Source organism: Vidua macroura, chromosome 30, assembly GCF_024509145.1.
Source record: "Vidua macroura isolate BioBank_ID:100142 chromosome 30, ASM2450914v1, whole genome shotgun sequence".
NCBI lineage: Eukaryota > Metazoa > Chordata > Aves > Passeriformes > Viduidae > Vidua > Vidua macroura.
In genome coordinates, this window is record NC_071600.1 from 2,080,663 (window position 1) to 2,100,890 (window position 20,228).

Here is a 20,228-nt window from a genome sequence, read left to right on the forward strand (position 1 = left end):
ATATGCAATTCCCCCTTCTGTACTCACAAACAGATTAAACTCTTTCTTAAGGTCAGGTAGGCTTAGAACGGGTGCTGAGGATAGTTTATCTTTCAAGCCTCGTAGCTGTTCCTCATCCTCTTCTGTCCACTTTACAGGCTCAGAGTCTACTAATTTATCATAAAGGAACTTCACGCTTTTGGTGTATTGATCTAACCACAGTTTACAATAACCAACCAGGCCTAGTAGCTTCCTTACATCTCTCTTAGTTTTGGGAGCTGGGATAGACAGGATACCTGAGATTCTCTCGGGACTTAGTTTCTTATACCCTCCTCCAATTATGTGGCCTAGGTAAGTCACTTCAGATTCTACAAATTGTAGTTTTTCTTGGGATACTTTTAGACCGTTTTCTCCCAGGAAATTTAGGAGTCGAACACTAGTGGTTTTTACCCGGTCTCGCTCATTTCCAGATACTAATAAGTCATCTACATACTGTAAGATCTGAGTGTTTTCTTCAGGGGTGAACTGCCCTAGTAGTTCCTCTAGTGCTTGCCCAAAGAGGTTTGGGGATTCTGTAAACCCCTGTGGGAGGCGTGTCCATCTTAGCTGTTGCTTTCTCCTTCTGTCAGGATCTTCCCACTCAAATGCAAACCAGTCACGACATTCCTCTGCCAGCGGGCATGCCCAGAAGGCATCTTTCAAATCTATAACTGTGAACCAGGCACGTTCCCTTGGAATTTGGCTTAAAAGGGTGTAGGGGTTGGATACTACAGGGTGTCTGGTAATAGTCTTCTTGTTTACTTCCCTTAAGTCTTGAACTAGCCTGTATTTCCCCTCTGCTTTTCTTACGGCTAGTATAGGGGTGTTATGGGGGGACATGCAGGATTCTAGAATACCTTGCTCTAATAGTCGTTCGATCACTGGGGCTAATCCTCTCCTGCCCTCGGGGGATATTGGGTATTGCTTGACTCGGATAGGGGGTGTATCTTTTTGCATTTCTATTTTTATTGGTGTGATGTTCAAGTATCCACACTTACTCTCTTCTGCCCATACTCTGGGGTCTATTTCCTCTATGTCTCTCTGGGTCAGCCTCATGACCTGGACTACCATCCTCCCATCCCTCGGGATGATCCCTACCCCCAGTTGAACTTGCAAGTCTCTTCCCAAGAGGTTACTCCCTAAATTGGGCAGATAGATAAAGTCTGCCAAGCATTGTCTTGAATTCCCCTTGATTTCTATATTCTCAACTATAGATGCTTTAAATGGTCTTCCCTCTGCCCCTAAAACCTCACAGATCTTCTTCCCAATGGTGATTCCTACTGGTAACTTGTTTATACTGGACTTATCTGCCCCTGTGTCAACTAAGAACTCAAATTCTTCATAGTGGGGACCCACCTCAAAGTTTACCAAGGGCTCTTCTTGATGGTTCATTGGGTCCCTTAACTTATAGAGCCCCTGACACCCCTAGTCATCTCCCCTTGAAATCTCTTCTAAGACTTCTTGTTCTCTATGCATTACCTCATCAAACTGAAACTTCTTACAATTCCTTTTAAGGTGTCCTATCTCACCACAGTAATAGCACCTCCTATTGCTTTGTGAGGCCTCAGGTTTCCTGAACTCATTAAAGTTCTTATTTGTTCCATATGATGGTGTTGGTTGGTCTCTAATTTTTGGTAATGGCCCTGGTCTATTCTCACTTGACTTAGACGGCAGTGCTGGTGATCTGTCTGCTCTTATACTTTCTCGAGCAACTGCAACCATAATTCTAGCCTTAGTTTTGGCCTTCTCCTCTTCCCTCCTTAGATAAACTCTCAGGGCTTCTTTGAGCAGCTCATTCATATTCTTTTCTTGCCAGTCCTCCATCTTTTCTAGCTTCCGTCTAATATCGGGCCAGGATTTGGTGACAAACTGGACCTTCAAGAGGACTTGACCCTCTGGGCTATCTGGGTCTATATTTGAATATAACTGGAAATTTCGTTTTAGTCGGTTAAGCCACATTGCTGGCGTCTCATCCTTCTCCTGCGTACTATCAAAGGCCAATTTCGTGTTGCTTCCCCTAGGGATGGACTCTTTGATCCCTCTTATCATGAGTGACCTATAGTCTCTCATGTTTTGCCTTCCTTCTTCCTGGTTGGGATTCCAGTTGGGGTCTACTAAGGGTATCTTTTGGTCCCCTGGGAGCCCCAATCTATTTTCTCTTTCCCATATCTTCACCCCTGCCGTTCGGATTATCCGGACCTCTTCTGGAGAGAACAGAATGCTTAGAATAGAGTTAAGCTCTCCCCAGGTATAAATATTCGGCCCTAGAAATTGGTCTAACTGGTTAGATATTCCAACGGGGTCTTCTACTAAATTTCCTAGCTCTTTCTTAAATCCCCGGACTTCGGAAGCTGTCAGAGGTGCATCTACAAATCCAACTCCTCCAGCTACTCCACCCATGGGGACTTCCCTAAGGGGAAAGAGCCTTTTTACCTGTGGTGCTTTGGATCGGGTGTTACAATATGGCCCTTCTTCTAAGGCCCCATGTAGGGAGGTAGTAGTTGAGGCAGGCGCACTAGGCAAGGGCGCTCCTGTTGGAGAAGGGGAGGAGGGAACTGGGGAGGTGGTTGGAATAGAGGGGGGAAACCCGGGGAAAGGAATAATAGGAGGGGCCAAAGGATTAACTGGGGAAACTGTTGGGGAGGTAACAGGAGCAGAAGGGGGTAGGTAATCAAGGGGGTCCCATCTTTTTCTTTTTCTAGTCTCTTCTTCTCCATTCTCTTTGTCTTCTTCTCTATTTCTTTGTAACTTGCATATTCTCACAGTCTCATTATTTATAGAATTCTCCAGCCAGCAAGCTGCATAAGATAGTTGTTCTATATCAAGGTCCTCTAGGGTTTTTAGGTGTTGGTTTAGCTGATTACACATCCACTGATCTTGGGTTCCATACCATGGCCATTCTCCCTGTAATTCTAACTTCGGCCATACTTCTGTACTGTAATGTATCATCTTACTCTTGTTTAGACCCTTTGTGGCTTCCAGAGAATCCCATTGGTCTAACAATTGCCCTAAGGGGCTGTTAGGGGGAATCCTCTTGGCTTTTTCTTTGGAAGGATCTGCTCCTTTACTATAACCTCTTCCCATTTTCAGGCCTCAGAAAGAAAGGGAAAGAAAATACTTTAAATGGTGTATCTATGTAAAATGGAATATACTAACAGGCAATTACAGCTCCATTCCCACAACTTAGCATTTTGAATCCCTTGCCTGAATTTAGTCTCTTAACTAAACCACGACTACCTTCTGGACACTTTACATTGTTTCTTGGTTAGGAAAATCATAGTCACATTCACATCTATTGTCCTCTGTTCTCTTGCTCTTCAGCCTAAGTTTTGGACTTCTTGTTGGACTTTCTAGGCTTGTACCCCTGCTAAGCCTCGCCCCCAACTCCTACTTGGTCCGTTGCCTAACATTCTTACTAGTCTTAGGAAGCTTGGTCTCCCGGCCGAGGTAAGGTCGAACGTCCTGCCGAGCCTTACACTCGAACTCCGGCCAAGCCCCCTTGCCTGACTCTCCTACTAGGCTTGGGAAGCTTGGTCTCCCTGCCGAGGTAAGGTCGAACGTCCTGCCGAGCCTTACACTCGAACTCCGGCCAAGCCCCCTTGCCTGACTCTCCTACTAGGCTTGGGAAGCTTGGTCTCCCTGCCGAGGTAAGGTCGAACGTCCTGCCGAGCCTTACACTCGAACTCCGGCCAAGCCCCCTTGCCTGACCTTACTAGGTTTAGCTTGCTTGCCTTCCTGCCTTTCTGCTTACTCGGGTTAGTGCCTGCTCTGACGGGGACATCCTGCCCTGCCTTCCAGGGCCATTCCCCTATCTGCTCTGACGGGGACCTCCATCCATGCCTGCCATGGACATCCTACCTGCCCTGTTATCCTCTCCTGCCTGGTGGGGACATGCCTTTTGCCTGTTGGGGATATGCTCTTTGTCTGCCAGGTACATGTCACTCCTGCCTGCTAGGACACCCCGCCCTACCTGCCAGGGACATCCCACCTGCCGTCCTATCCCATCCTGCCGGGGCCGGGGACATGTCCTCTAGGACCTCCACATCCCACCTACCCGTCTGGAGGTATTCCCCTTGCCCTGATTGCCAGGGACTTACTTTGCCCATAGGGCACCTCCACACGCTCGGAGGAGGGCCTGCTTTACTTCTAAGGAGACGCCTCAGTCGCTCCTCTGTTCCACTCGCTTCCCCCCGTTCCCGGCCGGCCCCTTCGCAAGAGTCCAGAAACGCGGTACTAGCGGGTCCCTCTCACTTCGGGGGTCCGAGCTGCCGGCCCCCGTCTCATTCACTCACTCATTCGCTCGTCTCCCGGTTTTTCTTACCAATCCGACGCTCCTCTGTGTTGCTCGTCTCACGCTGATCCTAGGGTCCGAAGGTAGCCAGCAACTCCCGAGGGTCCCTCGAAGCAGGTGGTTGAGCTGTCCAGCTGTCCGGGGGTCCTCTTCGGGCGTGGCTATCCCGGACGAGCCCCCAAATTGAAATGAACAGGGCTAATGCCTTTATTAATGTTCAGCTCTTTATTAAAAAGATCAGCTGGGCAGGGGGCTCGACGCAGAGCTCGCCCCCGCAGTCGTAGCTTTCCCAGGCAGCCAGAAGGAAGGCGGCGTGCAGAGTCGGTCACTGGAGTCCCGAGCAGCAGCTGTCCTTTCTCCTTTCCTTGTGGCACACCGGTGGCCCGAGGATGAGGAGGCGTGGTGTGCAGAGTCTGTTGCTGAAGTCCAGAACAACAGCTGTCCCCGCCCCTTCCTTGGTGGCAGCACCAGGGCTCTCTGTCTCTCTATCACCCTACTTCTCAGAGCCTAATCTAGTCTGTTCCTTCTTAGGTGATGGCGACAGTTAACAGTCAATCAGGGGATGTGTTTCCCTCTTCCTCAGCTAGGGCATTTGCCTGGATTTCTCTACTGTGTTCAGTTTCTGATTTATATTCTTTTTTCCCTCCTAAAAATACTCCCATGATCCTAAGGGGTTTCTATTTGCATGTTAGTCTCAGAGTGGCAGCGTGGAGGGGTGGGGGGCCGGTTGTTCCCAGGTAGTTTAAAGAAAACAAACAGAGCAATTAGCTAATTAGCATTTCAATATCGGTCTTTTAGTGTTGCCATGGGAACTAGGAAAGCCCTGACCACGTTTCTGGGGAATACCTGGAAACTGTTCATAACAAGTTTACTACTCAAATAGTCTTTCTTCTGTTCACTTAGGGAGAGAAGTTCCTCTTGTTAATGTTATGGAGACTTCTCCAAAAGAAAACAGTTCTCTCATGACTTTTCATTTCCACAAATAGCAGCTGCCTGGAAAAATCTGCAATCATGATGGCCCTCCCAATTTTTACAGCTTTTCCCACAGCTGTGTTTATGGGCCATGTCAGCTTATGGGGTATTGGTTTAAAGAGGAGCTGTTTAAGAGCAAAGGTGCTCTTCATTTATTTCTGAAATAATCTTCATCTCTGGGAACAGAGGTCTTCTTCTCTCCCTGAGGGCACAGGGTCTCATCACTCTGCGCTCTTTCAGTGTTCAAACTTCTCATGGGATCACAGCTACTGCAACATTTCCTTCTTTTAGCATGGAGGCCTTTGCTGAACAAGTCATCTCCCCATTCTTTTCAATGTGTTATAGGGAAAAAAAAGAGAGTCTGATGTATCAATTCATCCTGCTCCATGGTTTTACCAGAGGATTTCAGGCCCAAGGTCAAGGCATCTCCTCATCCCTCCCATCTGGGACTCAACTTCCTCTTCACTGACCTGGGTGTCTTCACGTTGCTCCTCTGTGTGCCTGCACTTTGTCCTTTTCTCTCCCTGGAGGGAGGATGGAAGCACGGGAAGAGTCAATATCTCAGGTGGGGCCTGCAGATGGTTGCGTGAGCCCGGCCAGGCTGGGTCCTTGCGGCCGGAGCTGTTTTCCCATGGAGGTTTGTGCAGCGGCTGCGCTGGGGCTGTGTCAGGCTGGGCGGCGCTGGGGGCAGGGCCAGGATCTCAGCAGCCAGGCCAGAGCAGAGCAGCAGCACGGCCGGGGCCGATGGCTTCTCCTGGCCCTGCCCGCTGGTTGCGGGCCAAGCCCAAGGGCGGCAGAAGCTTGGCCGAGCCGGCCCGGCCCGGGGCTGCTCCTGGGGCCCGGCGGATCCTGGCTGGGCCCGGGCTGGCGGCGGGGCAGGGCTCGGCAGCGGCCAGATGTCAGCAAGCGCAGCCACGGCCCGGCCCGGCCTCGGCCCCGCGGCCTCCCCTCCCCTGCCCGGCAGCCGATGGGGCCTGGCGGGCTCCCTGGGAAGGGGCCCGGCCCCACGGCAGGAGCCGCCCGGCCCGCCCCGGCCCAGACGGGGGCTGGCCCGGCCTTGGCACCTCTTTGCTGGCCAGAAGGGAAAGAGACCCAGCCAGGCTTCTTCATCTTTAACTTGTGTCTTTACAGAGGCGTTCCTTAGTTCCTTACGTTTAACAGATTGTCAGCTCTCAAAGCTAATTACTGATTGGTTTTAGTCAGACACGGAGGAAACTGCTAGCAGCTTCTCTCAGGACATCACTTCCATGATGCAAAACCACCACGACAGCACAGAGCGCAGAGCTCCTTTGTCCACATGTAGTGGTCATGTGCCCGATGCCTCAAAATCCCACCTTGGGAGATCTCTGGGCCCTCTCCAAGGGGTTTTCAAATGAAAACATTCAGCTCATAGTCTAAGAAAATCACCAGCGGACAGGGCCAGCCTGACCTGTCTGTCCTGGCTACTTTTGTCTGGGAACAATCCTTGGATATATCGAATATGGGAGGCTAAATACTAATTTTGGCCATGGTCCCTTGGCAAGATAGCTGGGTTTTTTCATAGCAAGGAAGGAACAGAGCCCCAGTGTTTCAGGGGCAGATGAGAGGTGACCACCAGAGGCCAAGGCCAGTCAGAGCTGCCAGATTTTGTTCTGAGAGATACCCTTAAAAATAGGATTCTTTTTTAGGGAGGGTACCAATTTTAGCAATGGGCATCAGAAAAGAGGGACAGTTCTTTCCCATAGCAAGGAAAGCACGGAGCCCCAGTGCTCCGGGAGCTGATGAGAGGCAGCCCTTGGCATTCCAACATCAGCCAGACCTGTCAGGTGGCCCCCGGGAGGCCAAGCCAGCCAGACCTGTTCCATGTGCCCTCGGTTCCATGGGGCCCCACAGTGTCCCAATGGTCCCTTGCTTCCAGGAGGCCCTGAGGTGTCACAATGCTCCCTTGGTGACACGAGGCCCTGAAGGGTCCTCATGGTCTCCATGGTTCCATCAGGCCCCACAGAGTCAGAATGGTCTCTGGGTCCATGAAGCCCCGCTGTGTCACCATGGCCCCTTGGTTCCATGGGCTCCAGTGGTGCCACAATGATCCCCTTGGTTCCATGAGGTCCCCACAGTGTCACAGGGATCTCCATGGGAAGGAAAGAACCGAGCCCCAGTGTGGCAGGGGCAGCCACCAGAGACCAAGGCCAGCCAGACTTGATGGTACTGGCAGATTTTGCCTGGGAGCAACCCTTGGATATAGGGAATTTGGGATGTGGAACCCCAATTTTGGCCATTTCTGCATTGGTAAGAAGGGTGGTTCTTTTCCATAGGAAGGAAAGCACAGAGCCCAAGTGTTTCAGGGGCAGAAGAGGAGAGAGGTGGCTCCTGGGAGGCTGAGCCAGCCAGAGCTGTCTGTCCTGGCAGCTTTTGTCGCTGAGAAATCCTTGGATCTAGGGAATTCTGGAGGAACATTCCCAGCTTTGGCCATGGGCATCTGGTCGAGATGGATGGTTTTTCCCATAGGAAAGAAAAGCACAAAGCCCAGGTGTTTTGGAAGAAGATGAGAGGTGGTCACCATTGGCCAAGAGAGTCAGACCTGTCTTTCCTGGCGCCTTTCATCTGGGAGGAATCCTTGGATGTACAGAGTTTTGGAGGTGGAATCTCAGTTTTGGCCATTGGCACCTGTGCGGGAAGAAGAGTTCTTTTCATCAGAAAGGAAAGCACAAAGCCCCAGTGTTGCAAAGGCAGATAAGAATCAGCTCTTTGGAAACCAAGGCCAGCCGGACTTGTCTCTCCTGGAAGCTTTCATCTGGGAGAAATCCTTGGATATAGGGAATCCTGGAGGCGGATTCCCAGCTTTGGCCATGGGTGCCTGGATGTGGAAGGTGGTTTTTTCCCATAAGAAAGAAAAGCACAGGATCCCAGTGTCTCAAAGGCAGATGAGAGGTGGCCCCTGGGTGGCCAAGCCAGCCAGACCTGTCTGTCCTGGCAGATTTCATCGGGGAACAATCTTTGCATAGAAGCAAAATAAGAAGAGGAATCCAAATTTTGGCCATGGACACCTGGAGGAGAAGGACAGTTCTTTCCACAGGAAGGAGAGCACAGAGCCCCAGTGCCCCAGGGGCTGACAAGCAGCAGCCCTTGACATGCCAAGGTCAGCTGGACCTGCCAGGTGGCCCCCAGGTGGCCCAGCCAGCCAGGCCTTGATGCCTTGAGAGGCCACCTAGAGCAGAGGCTGGACAGTGTGACAGGAATAAAGCAGGGATTTATTGAAAAGGCCTTCAAAGGATCCACCTTGGGCAGTACAAGGGCCTGGCTGAGGGTACACCCAGGATGGACGACAGGTCACACGTTTGCACACTTTTATAAGTTTTGGCTCATTTCCATATTGGGGTTAACTGTCCAATTACACCTTCAGGTTGTGCAGTCCCACCCTCCCAGTCTGCTCTCCTCAATTCGCTGTTGTTTTCACTTTTTGGGCTGAAGCTGCAGCGGTGTCCTTGGTTCTCGGGCTGGAAAAGGATTGTTTTGTCTGACTGCACTGTGAAGAGAACTTGCTGACACTCTGAATGAAGTTCAGAGTTACAGACTTGTTATGGACAAATTCAATTGGGGAGGCTAATTATAGATAAATCAATTAACAAGAATTTATTAAGCAAGCGGTATTAAGCAAAAAAACAGCGCTGGGCGGCCGGGGAGTCTCCACTCTACCACGGCGCACCTTCCCCCTTTGACCTTTTTGTTTTTATAGTCCCCCCTTTTTTTGGGTTGACGTATTTTCTCTCGATGTACTCTGCGCCGGTGCAATTGGTTGCTAAGGGGTCCTTTTTCTCTCTGCCCTTGGTGGTCATGGGGATGAAGGCTCCTTATCTTCTTTGCCGGTTGTCCTTGGCCTAAAAGTTAGCTTGTATATAGTTAGTTACACAGTCTTCTGTGCTAGCTGCATTTGCACAATTCTTAAGCAGAATACTTGTTGTTTATCAAGCCCCCCCCCCTTTTTTTCTCCTCTTCTCACAGTCTGAAATTCTCTATTCAGTTTAAATTCTTATCTTCTTTCAATGTTCGTTTTGATGAACAAAGACCTTTTTATTACAATCCCTCCTCTTTCTCTTTACCAATTTGTTCATTAAAACGCTTTAACTCTTGGTGGCTTAAGACCAGGGTTTCATCTACTTCTGAGTCCCTGGGCAATGCTTCGTACCTCTCCCTAATAAGCATTAGATGAGCTGCCTCTAGTCTTCCTTTTACAATGTCTATGATTTTATTAAAAATGCAAGGTCCGAAAGTTAAACCTAGTAACAACAATATCACAGGACCTGCAATTCCCCATATACAGAATTTCTCCTTGAGTGCCATACCATGGAACTTTGCATCCTTTAGGATACCATGAGACCTGTAAAAATTTATCTGGATGGGTAACAGCTCAGGCAGTTGCTATGGTTTCACAGCCCCAATATCCACACAGATATTCCCCAGGGTAATTACAATATCCCCTCCCAAGATTGGAACTAGGACACCAATAGATAGCGTGGAAGTCAGGTTTACTCCATCCCCACACAGAGTTCACCAAGTCCTCATTAGTAACTAAAAAAGTAGGAGCTACAGTGGTGGCATTTTGCTTAACAACTTTCCCTTGGTCTATTTTGGTCAGAGTCCAGTTAAATGGCTGGTGTGCATAGTCCCCTTGTACAGGCCAGGTACAACATATAACTAATATGTACAGAATTTGCCAGCAAGGGTGGAGTCCAAACTTCCCCAGAACTTGATTATCATTATTTCCCCCTTCCCACTGTTTGGTTTGACATGTTATTGCCGGGCTCAGCTTTACCCTTGGGAGATCAGTACCCTTGAGGCAGTTCTTGAAATACCTTTGAATTGTCCCAGTTTGAGGGCTTTTTCCTCCACTGCTTCTTATCCCTCTGCCTCGCTCGCCGACCGGGTTGCTTCGAGCCGCGAGGTGTACCATCTTCTCGGCAGCAAGGATATTCTTCAGGAGGACCCTTACTCTGTTTTTGCTGCCTCTTTTTGAATGATTCCCAATTCTTATCCTTCACTTGCGGTGAATTACACTGAATTCCAGGTAAAGTCTTCCGGCAATTCCCTTTTATAATTTGAACAATTAGGGGAATTGGTTCATTAGAGTGGTAACAACAATTTTCAGGCCTAGCCCCCTTAGTAAACACCTCCCACCACTCTTGGGATTCCCTTGGTAGGGTCCCGTTCTCTTCTCTAATCTCTAGGACTGACTTTGTCAGTTCTCTTTCTAATTGGTACACCCTTTACAAATACCCCTAGGAGGGGTACCTCTATAACTGTGGACCCACCACCGTTCCTGGCAGATTTTACAAATATAGCATACAAAAGGGTAACAATCACAATCCTTATTTGTACAATAGACTCTAAAATCATCAGTTATAGGATATCCATAATCCAATATCTCACTATACCAGCTGGTTTGTACAATTTTTACTGAGTCCATTAAGTCCGTTTAAATGTGACCTTAAGATCTCCGGGTTGGCTGGTTATTCTCCAGGGGTCTTCGGCAGCAGCAGCAGTAATCGGTCCCTTTATTCGGCTCGCATGTGTCCATCCCTTCTCGGCGGTTCTGACTGCAGTTTCTGTAGTAAGTAAAACAACATAGGGGCCTTCCCAGTTTGGGATTGGTGAGGTTTCTTTCCAGGTTTTTATTAACACCTTATCACCTGGTTTTATATTATAAAAGGGCCTTTTTAAATCAGGAAGACTGAGAACTGGTGCATTTACTAATTCTGCCTTGAGGTCCTGTAGTTTTTCCTCATCTTCCCGAGTCCACTTAAGCAAGCCTTCTTTTGTTAGTTTCTCATATAGGAATTTTACTTTCCCGCTAAATCCTTCTATCCATTATCTACAGTACCCAAACAGTCCTAACAGCTGTCTAACCTCCCGCTTTGTCCTTGGCCCTGGCATAGCTAAGATTCCCTTAACCCTTTCTGGATCTAGTTTCTTCGTTCCTTGACTCAGTCTATGTCCGAGATACTTCACCTCTTTTTCCACAAATTGTAATTTGGATTTTGACACTTTGAGTCCTTTCAGGCTTAGAAAATTGAGTAATCTTATACTCTCTTCCCTGACAATTTCCTCTTCTTTCCCAGCTACTAACAAGTCATCTACATACTGAATCAGGACAGCTCCTTCTCCCAACTGAAAATCTGTAAGCAGCTGCTCCAGTGCCTGGCCAAATAAATTAGGGGACTCTGTAAACCCTTGTGGGAGTACCGTCCAACGGAGTTGTTGTTTCCTGTGGGTGTCTGGGTCTTCCCATTCAAAGGCAAAATAGTCCCTACAACTTTCTTTAAGGGGACATGCCCAAAATGCATCCTTTAAATCTATAACACTATACCACTGATTTTCGGGGCCTAACTGACTTAATAAAGTATGAGGGTTAGTTACTACAGGGAATCTTTCTACAGTCCTTTTGTTAATTTCTCGTAAGTCATGTACCAAACGGTATTTCCCATCGGGTTTTTTTTAACAGGAAGGATAGGAGTATTAAAAGGGGACATGCAGGGTTCTAATAACCCTTGTGCTTTTAATCTTTCAATTTCAGGTTTGACCCCTTTCCTTCCTTCATTTGGAATTGGGTACTGCTTAACTGGGACTTCAGGATTTCTTAATATTATCTCAAAAGGTTTTATGTCCAATCGGCCTGCTTTTTCTGGGGTATACCACACTTCAGGGTTAATTTTCTGTTCATCCTCTACCCGAAGAGGACATAATTTAATATTTAGCTTCTTGTCATTTATGTCGATTCCAATTCCTAATTCAATCATCAAATCTCGTCCCAGTAAGTTATAGTCAGCCTCTGGAACTAACAACAGTGATCCTATACCTATTTTGGAGCTGGTTTCAAAAATCACGTCTTTGATTACAGGCACTTTAAAGGCTTCCCCTTTTGCCCCAACTACCTGTATTGTTTCTCTTGATAATTTACACCCTGAGGGAAGGGTTTGAACCGTTGATCTCTCAGCTCCTGAGTCCACAAGAAACTCATATTCTTGCTGCTGGGGACCAATTTTTAGTTTTACCAGGGGCTCTGTTTTTTTCTGGGTCCCCAGCAAATAGAGCCCCTGACCCCCTCAATCTTCCTTGAATTGCTTTTCATCTGCCAACCTTTTTCTGCATTCCCGCCGAAAATGCCCTCTCTTACCACAATAAAAGCAGCTTCCTTGTCCACTCTCCTTTTCTCTTCTCCCTTCTTCTACCTTCTGGCCCTTCGGCTTACTTCCCTGGAACTGACTAAGCGTTCCCCTCTGCCCTTCACGTACCACAGCCATCATCACTCTTGCTTGTTTCCTATGTCCTTCCTCCTCTCTCCGTACATACATTTTCTGAGCTTCCCGCAACAATTCATCCAGGCCTCTACCATGCCAATCCTCAATCTTTTCCAATTTTCTCCTAATATCAGGCCAGGCTCTGGCCACGAACTGGGTCTTTAACAACATCTGTCCTTCCGGAGTGTCAGGATTTACTCCAGAGTACAGCTGAAAAGATCTCCGGAGCCGTCCTAACCATTCCGTGGGGTCCTCATCTTTCTTTTGACTCTCACAAAAAGCTTTATTCACATTCTGCCCCTTAGGGACTGATTCTCTGATCCCCTGGATAAGAATTGTTCTTAAGTCTGCCATATGTGTCCTATGCAGGGGATCTTGCTTATCCCAATTAGGACGCTGTAAAGGCCATTTAGTATCTGCTTGGGGTCCTGCCTGATGGTCTCTATCCCAAATTCTCATACCGGCTGTCCTGATCATCCCTCGCTCCTCAGATGTGAATAAAATCCCCAGTATTGACTGCATTTCATCCCACGTATACACGTTGGGCCCCAGAAACTGATCCACCCGCTCTGCAGCTCCAAGGGGGTCTTCCAATAGATGTCCCATTTCTTTCTTGAACTCCCTCACATCTCCTGAATTAAGGGGTACCTCCACATAACCTATTCCCGGAATTTGGGCTGGTTGTCCCTGATGACCAGCATTAGGATTAGGGATCATTCCCAAAGCTACTTCCCTTAATGGATATAGAGCTTGCCTTTCCCTCTCGCTTTTCCCCCTTGTTAGGCTACGAGTAACACGACGATTTTCCTCAGGGACCAGTTCCAGGATTTCTACTTCCTGGTTTTCAAGATCCCCCCCTTGATCTAAATTGGGGTAGACTACTGGTGGTGCTGGTGGAGGTGGAGGAGGGGGAGGTATGTATGGTAGAGGGGGTGCAGTTGGAACCTCCTCAGGCTTTTTATTTTTCTTTTTTTCTCCCTGGGTGCTTAAGGCAAAAAGTTTTGCTCTTGTTTCCCCCACTATCCAGAGAGCAGCGTACTTGCTCTCTTCCATATCAAAAGGTTCTTTAGAATTTACATAAATGTTTAATGCCTGGCAAATCCAGTCCTCGAAGCTTCCAAACACTGGCCAAAATAAATTATCACCACGGATTTGTTTCCCTCCCCATACTTCCATACAATAATGTATCATTTTTGCCCTATCCTTCCCTTTTCTTGAAGGGTATTCATCCCAAGATTTTATTATTAAACCTAACGGACTGTCAGGTGGTATCTGGGGAAACTTTACCGGGGTCCCCGTCCCCATGGAATCAGAGGGCTTGCTTTTCCTCTGTCCCATCTTCCAGGACACCTTCACACACACACACACTCGCGGCCCCCTGTTCGTGGCCCAGCCCCTCTCGGGGTCTGGAAACCGCACTACTTAGAGGTCCACACTTGCCTCGTCCTAAAAAGACGTCTCGTACGTTATGTCCTGGGATCCCAACCCCAACCGAGCGGATCCCACTTTTATACTCACGCTGTCCTGCGTCTTCGCCCGGGCTTTGTACACAAAGATTACGGGGTTACCGGTATCCCTTTTGCTTAATACCGAATTTAGGTTCGTCAGTAAGGGCCCGAGAAGGAAAAGCCTGCACCAGGGCCGCTGAAAAGGCAGCGGGGCGCCTCCCTGATTAGGAATTCCTGCCCGTTTGCCCTTATCCGAGTCATGGCACCAAATTTGTTATGGACAAATTCAATTGGGGAGGCTAATTATAGATAAATCAATTAACAAGAATTTATTAAGCAAGCGGTATTAAACAAAAAAAAACAGCGCTGGGCGGCCGGGGAGTCTCCACTCTGTCACGGCGCACCTTCCCCCTTTGACCATTTTGTTTTTATAGTCCCCCCTTTTTTTCGGTTGACGTATTTTCTCTCGGTACTCGGCGCCGGTGCAATTGGTTGCTAGGGGGTCCTTTTTCCTTTTCCTTTTTTTTTTTTTTTTTCTCTCTGCCCTTGGTGGTCATGGGGATGAAGGCTCCTTATCTTCTTTGCCGGTTGTCCTTGGCCTAAAAGTTAGCTTGTATATAGTTAGTTACACAGTCTTCTATGCTAGCTGCATTTGCACAATTCTTAAGCAGAATACTTGTTGACTTGTTGTTTATCAAGCCCCCCCCCCCCCTTTTTTTCTTCTCTTTCTCTTCTCACAGTCTGAAATTCTCTATTCAGTTTAAATTCTTATCTTCTTTCAATGTTCGTTTTGATGAACAAAGACCTTTTCATTACAGTTCCACGAGGACCCAGGGTCACGGGGGACTCCCTGCTTCCATTTGGCCGCAGAGCACCACAATGGAGCCCTGGTTCTATGGGGCTGCACAGTGTCACTCTGGTCCTCTCAGTTCCACGAGGCCCTGCAGTGTCACAATGGCCCCAGAGTGTCCCAATCATCACAGAATGACAGAATCAAATAGGCTGGAAAAGACCTTGGAGATCATCAAGTCCAACCAATGCCCTAATACCGCCTTGTCACCCAGACATGCCACTAAGTGCCACTGCAGAGGGACAGTGACTCTGCCACCTCCCCCCTGGCCTGCCCATTCCAATGCCCACTTGTAGGAGGAGGAGTTGGGGAAGGCAGTCTAGGGTTGCCATGGGAAACAGCAGTTGTATGAGTTCTCCACCCCCTTTTGTAAGAGAATTGTACCCTCCCCCTGTCCTGTCAGTTATTGTTCAAGTCTGCCCCTTAGCCTAGAATCTTCTCTGTTCCATGTTTTCCCTTTGGTTCTTCCACCAAGACCACTCCTTTCCCTTTTCCCCACTGGTTAATGTTATACCTCCCCTCCCTTTAGCCTTTTCCTGATTGTTCCCTCGTACCATGGACCCTCCTACCCATATACAGCAAAAAGATCCCTCAGCGCGCCTCTCGGGGCTCTCGGAACCTGCCTTCCTCCTGCTTCGTGGTGTCCCTGTCTGCCCCTTCTGCAACCCTTCAATAAATGAGAAGGATTTCAGCAGCCCGAGTGTCCCTCCCGTTCTTCTGGTGGACCCTCAGATGTACCAGCTATCCGAGCTTCGTGCCGAGTGGCTAAAAGCCCCCACTGCTCGGCAACCACCCAGGTGTCTTCTCAGCAGGGATTACAGGGAATGTGGGTCACCAGGGCTCTGACTAAGGTGGGTTCTTCCATGGGGGATGGAGTTGGAGCAGTGCACGAAGCTCTTCCTGCAGTTGCGGCACTCGCTGGGCTTCCCTTACCGGTGGGTCCGTTGGTGTCGGGCCAAATGAGAATTCGTGGAGAAGCTCTTCCCACACTGGGGACACTCGTAGGGCCTTTCCCCAGTGTGGATGCGCCGGTGGGTGACGAGGTAGGAGTTGCACTTGAAGCCCTTCCGCAGTCAGGGCAGCAGAAGGGCCTCTCCTCGGTGTGAATCCGGTGGTGCAGGAGGAGACTGGAGCTGGTCTGAAACGTCTTCTGACACTCAGGACACACGTAGGGCCTCTCCCTGGTGTGGATCCTCAGGTGGGAAATCAGGCTGTCACTGAAGCCCTTCCCACACTCCCCACACTTGTAGGGCCATTCCCCAGTGTGGATAATCTGGTGACGGACCAGGCTGTAGCTTCTCCTGAAGCTCTTCCCACAATCCAAGCACTCATAGGGCCTCTCCCTGTCACAAAGCTGCTCATGGACCACCAGCTCCAAGCTCTGATGCTCTGAAGCTCTGCTGAAACTCTGCCCACCTTCCTGGCACAGGGTGGGTCTTTCCTCCTTAAAGCACCCTGGACTGGGCTTCGAGCCTCTCCTCCTGTGGGATCTCTGGGGATTTTCCTCCCAGTTGAATTCTGGCACCATGGAGCTGCTCAAAACAGCCTCTGCCACGAGGTTCTGCTGGGGGAATTTGTCCTCCATGGTCTCCATTCTCAGCTCCTTCTCTGGGGGAGGAAGGACAAGGAGAGGATGGGATTTGCCTCCGTGCCAGAGGGAAGGGGAAGGAGATCCCCCCAGTGCGTCCCCACCAGGACGGCGTGGGCAGCGGGGTTGTCCTGCAGCCAGGGGCCATGGAGGACATGGGGGAGATGGAGCAGGAGAGAGGAGGAAAGGGCCATTGACTTCCTCCTCACCTGCCTGGGTGTCCCAGGGCTCCTTCCTCGTCCTCGCAGCCTTATCCTCCATGTGGCTAATGTTTGGGGATGGGAAATTCTGTTCTGGAAAGAAAACAAATGGTGCACACATTGAGTTCTGTACTGGTTTGGAGCAAAGCAGGGGGAAAATTTATGCCAGAATTACAATTTAATGAGAAAATTAGGATCAAGGCAGTGATCCAGAAACACTGGCTTAATCTGACAGAGTCAGGATATAACCTGACACCCCGTTGGGCAGGGTGGTGGTAGCAGTCTGATGAAATGGTGGCTGCAGTCCTGTTGGAGTGATGAACGTGATTCTGTCAAAGCAGGATCCTGTAGAAGGGTCTGGTCTTCCTCTGAAGGTCCAGTGGTGCTTATGGAGCTCTTGTCCTCTGGGAATCCAGTAGGCAAGGTGCTCCTGGTGTTCCAATGGTGAAATTATATCCAGGCAGGAATGCTTGGTTCCTCCCCCTGGGCGGAGCATCCCACAATGGGATGATGTAATTTTATCAGTCCTGCAGTGACACTCAATGGCCCATGAACAGAAGATGGCCCCTGGAGGGCGTTATCAGGGCTGAGTCATGGCAGAGATAAAGAACACTGCCCCACCTGTTTATCACAGTTCATGAAGATGGTGACTGAAAACACATTTTTGGTTACATCTTACATTGTCCCCTGAAACAGTGAGGCAATCCCTGCTCGGGGTGGGGGGTGAACACCACCCCCCTTACCCAAACTGGCTCAGGTGTAAAACCCCCACCCTGGGAAGGCCCCCCACACAGGGGACAGTGTCACACTTGCCCTGCCCCAGGGGAGGTCTCTGTCCCTGTCACTCCCTTGCTCTCCCCCTTTGCTCTTTCTTTCCATCTCTCTCTCTACCTCACATTTCCTATTCAATAAAATCCACTTGGGATTTGGTCTCGTTAGCAACTTAATTGGGGGACAGGCATCTCTCTAACAATTTTATTAACCAGATTGTGACATTATTTTGGCTCAGTGACTTCAGGGCACTGTTGTGTGACCCCAAGTGCCTTTGACAACCGCATGGTTCCCTCTTCTGAGTAGGTTCTGTCTCTTTCTGGAGGAACTCTTGGAAACCTGGACACGGCTTCCTTTGAGTGACTTGTCCCTGTCCCTGTCACCCCAGGCCATTCCCCAGGGGTCTCCATCGTTCACACCCCAGGGAATGCCTGGGCGGTCTCACTCCCTCTCACCCTGTGCCAGGGGGTGCTCGGGGCAGTCTCTGTCCCTCTCAGCCCAGGGGATGCTTGGGGGTCTCTGTCTCCTTGCCCTGGGGGATGCTCAGGGGGTCTCCATCCCTCTGGCCTCAGGGAATGCTTGTGCAGGGCTGGGGACCAGGGGCTCTGTGTCCCTCTCACCGCTGAGGGTGCTCGGGGCTGGGGGGGCTCTCCGACCTTCTCATCCCTGGGGAGGCCGGGGGGGTCTCTGTCCCTCTCAGTCCTGGTGTGACCCTGCCCAAACATCATCGGGGTCAGAGGAACAGAGACACCCCAAACACCCAGAAGGGTTGAAGCTGGGATTTGGTTTGGTCTGAGGGTTTATGAAAGGGCTGGAATTGGGGCTGGGGTTGGAGTTGGGGCTGAAATTTGGATTAGAGCTGGATTGGGGTTAAGGTTAGACATGGGATTGGCTTTAGGGCTGGGGTTGGGATTGGGTCTGGGGCTAGACGAGTCAGGCACTGGGATGAGATTAAATACAGAACTGTGAGTGTGTCTAAATGTGGAGTGAGATTGAGACCAGGATCAGGGTCAGGTTTGGGACTGAGCACACGCAGAGCGGGACAGGGCAGATGTCACTGCAGGATGTCCCTGGCATGGTCCCAGCCCTCCTCAGGCACCTCCAAACATGGGGGGCAGCTGGGTGCCCCAGGATCCAGGTGCTCCCATGCTGCCCCTCAGTACCAGGTGAGCATTCCCTGAGGGCAGCCCTGAATGTGACCCTTGGGGCTCTGGGATCAGCCTTCACATTTATGTGGGAGCAGCTGCAGACATGGTGAGCGATTTCCCACCCACCCTCTTCCCTAAGGAAGGGTGAAGCCCAGCTGTCCTTTCCTTCTGGTGCCCCCTCCTCTCCTCAGCTGAAAAAGTCAAACTCCCCAGGAGCAGGAAAGTCCCCATTCCCTGTCTCCTTGTGACTGCAGCCTGGAACATCCACTCAGAATGAAGAACGTTCTGACAGCCCTGATGAATGACACTGGGAGGAGGTTTGTGAGAAAGGGAGGAAATTGTATTTTGATTGGAAATACAAATTACAAAATTATTTCTTTCCATCCCATTCCTTTTCAGTCAGTTGCAGTTCTGTTTTCAGAGTGCCACCTTCTCAGTTGATTGTGTTTGTGTCCTCCTTTCTCTCCTGCCTTTCTTTGCCTGCTCTGTTTCTCTCTCAGTGTCTCCCTTGAGCCAGGGCAGCTCCCACCAAAGGCCCTGACCTGATTTCATTCCCAATCCAGGAGCTACAACCACCATGGGTGAAGTTATGAAGGCTGGCAGTGAAATGTCACTGTAGGATCTTGCTCCACTTGGCTTTTGTCTCTTCCATAAGAGTTTTGCCTTCAAGGGCAGGAACATTTTTTCCTGGCTGGGAACTGGAATTCCAGCCCCTGGGAACATGTGCCATGGATCCCAGAGGGGCATTCCCGAGGCTCCCAGGGTGCTGCTCCTGCCGTGCCTCCCAAGGAGCTGTGCAGGGCCAGGGGACAAGGTGCAGCAGCTCCGTGGGCTCCTGCAGCACGCAGCAAAGGTCGCTTTGCCAGGCATTTCCCAGCACATTTCCACCTGGTAGCAGAGGGAAGAAGGAAAGGGAAGCGAGTCCCTGGCAGATCGTGGAACGATTGCGGTGGGAACGGACCCTGCCCGCGGGTGACGATCCCGTGAGGGAGAGACGCCTCTGCCCCAGCGAAGGTGCAAATGAGACCACGGGAGCGCAACCTGCGGATTCGACTGAACATGGATTGAACGGAACAAGAAATGGGAAGGAAAGAGGGAGAGAAAGAAATAGTAAATGTTATGAACAGTTTCCAGGTGTTCCCCAGAGACGCGGGCAGGGCCCTCCTAGTTCCCATGGCAACACTAAAAAAACTACTAACTCTAGCTAAGTACCGATATTGAAATGCTAATTAGCTAATTGCTCTGTTTGTTTTCTCTAAACTACCTGGCCTCCCACCCCTCCACACTGCCACTCTGGGACTAACATGCAAATAAAAAACCCTTAGGATCATGGGAGTATTTTTAGGAGATAAAGAGGAATATAAATCAAAAACCGAACACAATAGAAGAGTCTAGACAAATGCCCTAGCTGAGGAAGAGGGAAGCACATCCCCTGACTGGCTTTTAACCGTCACCATCACCTAAGAAAGAACAGACCTGATTAGGCTCTGAGAAGCAGGGAGATAGAGACAGAGAGCCCTGGTGCTGCCACCATGGAAGGAGCGGGGACAGCTGTTGTTCTGGACTTCAGCAACAGACTCTGCACACCACGCCTCCTCATCCTCGGGCCACCGGTGTGCCACAAGGAAAGGAGAAAGGACAGCTGCTGCTTGGGACTCCAGTGACTGA

General features: G+C 49.8%; 1 protein-coding gene, 1 long non-coding RNA gene and 1 pseudogene across 2 annotated transcripts in view; 1 reads left to right on the forward strand and 2 right to left on the reverse strand.

The window, feature by feature from the left end:
• LOC128820644 (zinc finger protein OZF-like) overlaps positions 1-16,702 on the reverse strand; it is a 53,527-nt gene extending 36,825 nt beyond the window's left edge. The window contains 3 exon segments of the mRNA XM_054001447.1: positions 15,742-15,898; positions 15,901-16,461; positions 16,651-16,702. Coding sequence (XP_053857422.1) covers positions 15,742-15,898; positions 15,901-16,461; positions 16,651-16,702 — 770 coding nt within the window.
• The window catches only part of LOC128820667 (uncharacterized), a 2,212,279-nt pseudogene that overhangs the window by 962,244 nt on the left and 1,229,807 nt on the right, over positions 1-20,228 (forward strand).
• Positions 10,697-14,160, reverse strand: LOC128820793 (uncharacterized). Its single transcript, XR_008440952.1, has 2 exons — positions 14,074-14,160; positions 10,697-10,863 (listed from the first exon to the last, which is right to left on the reverse strand). It is a non-coding gene; the product is annotated as an uncharacterized LOC128820793 (long non-coding RNA).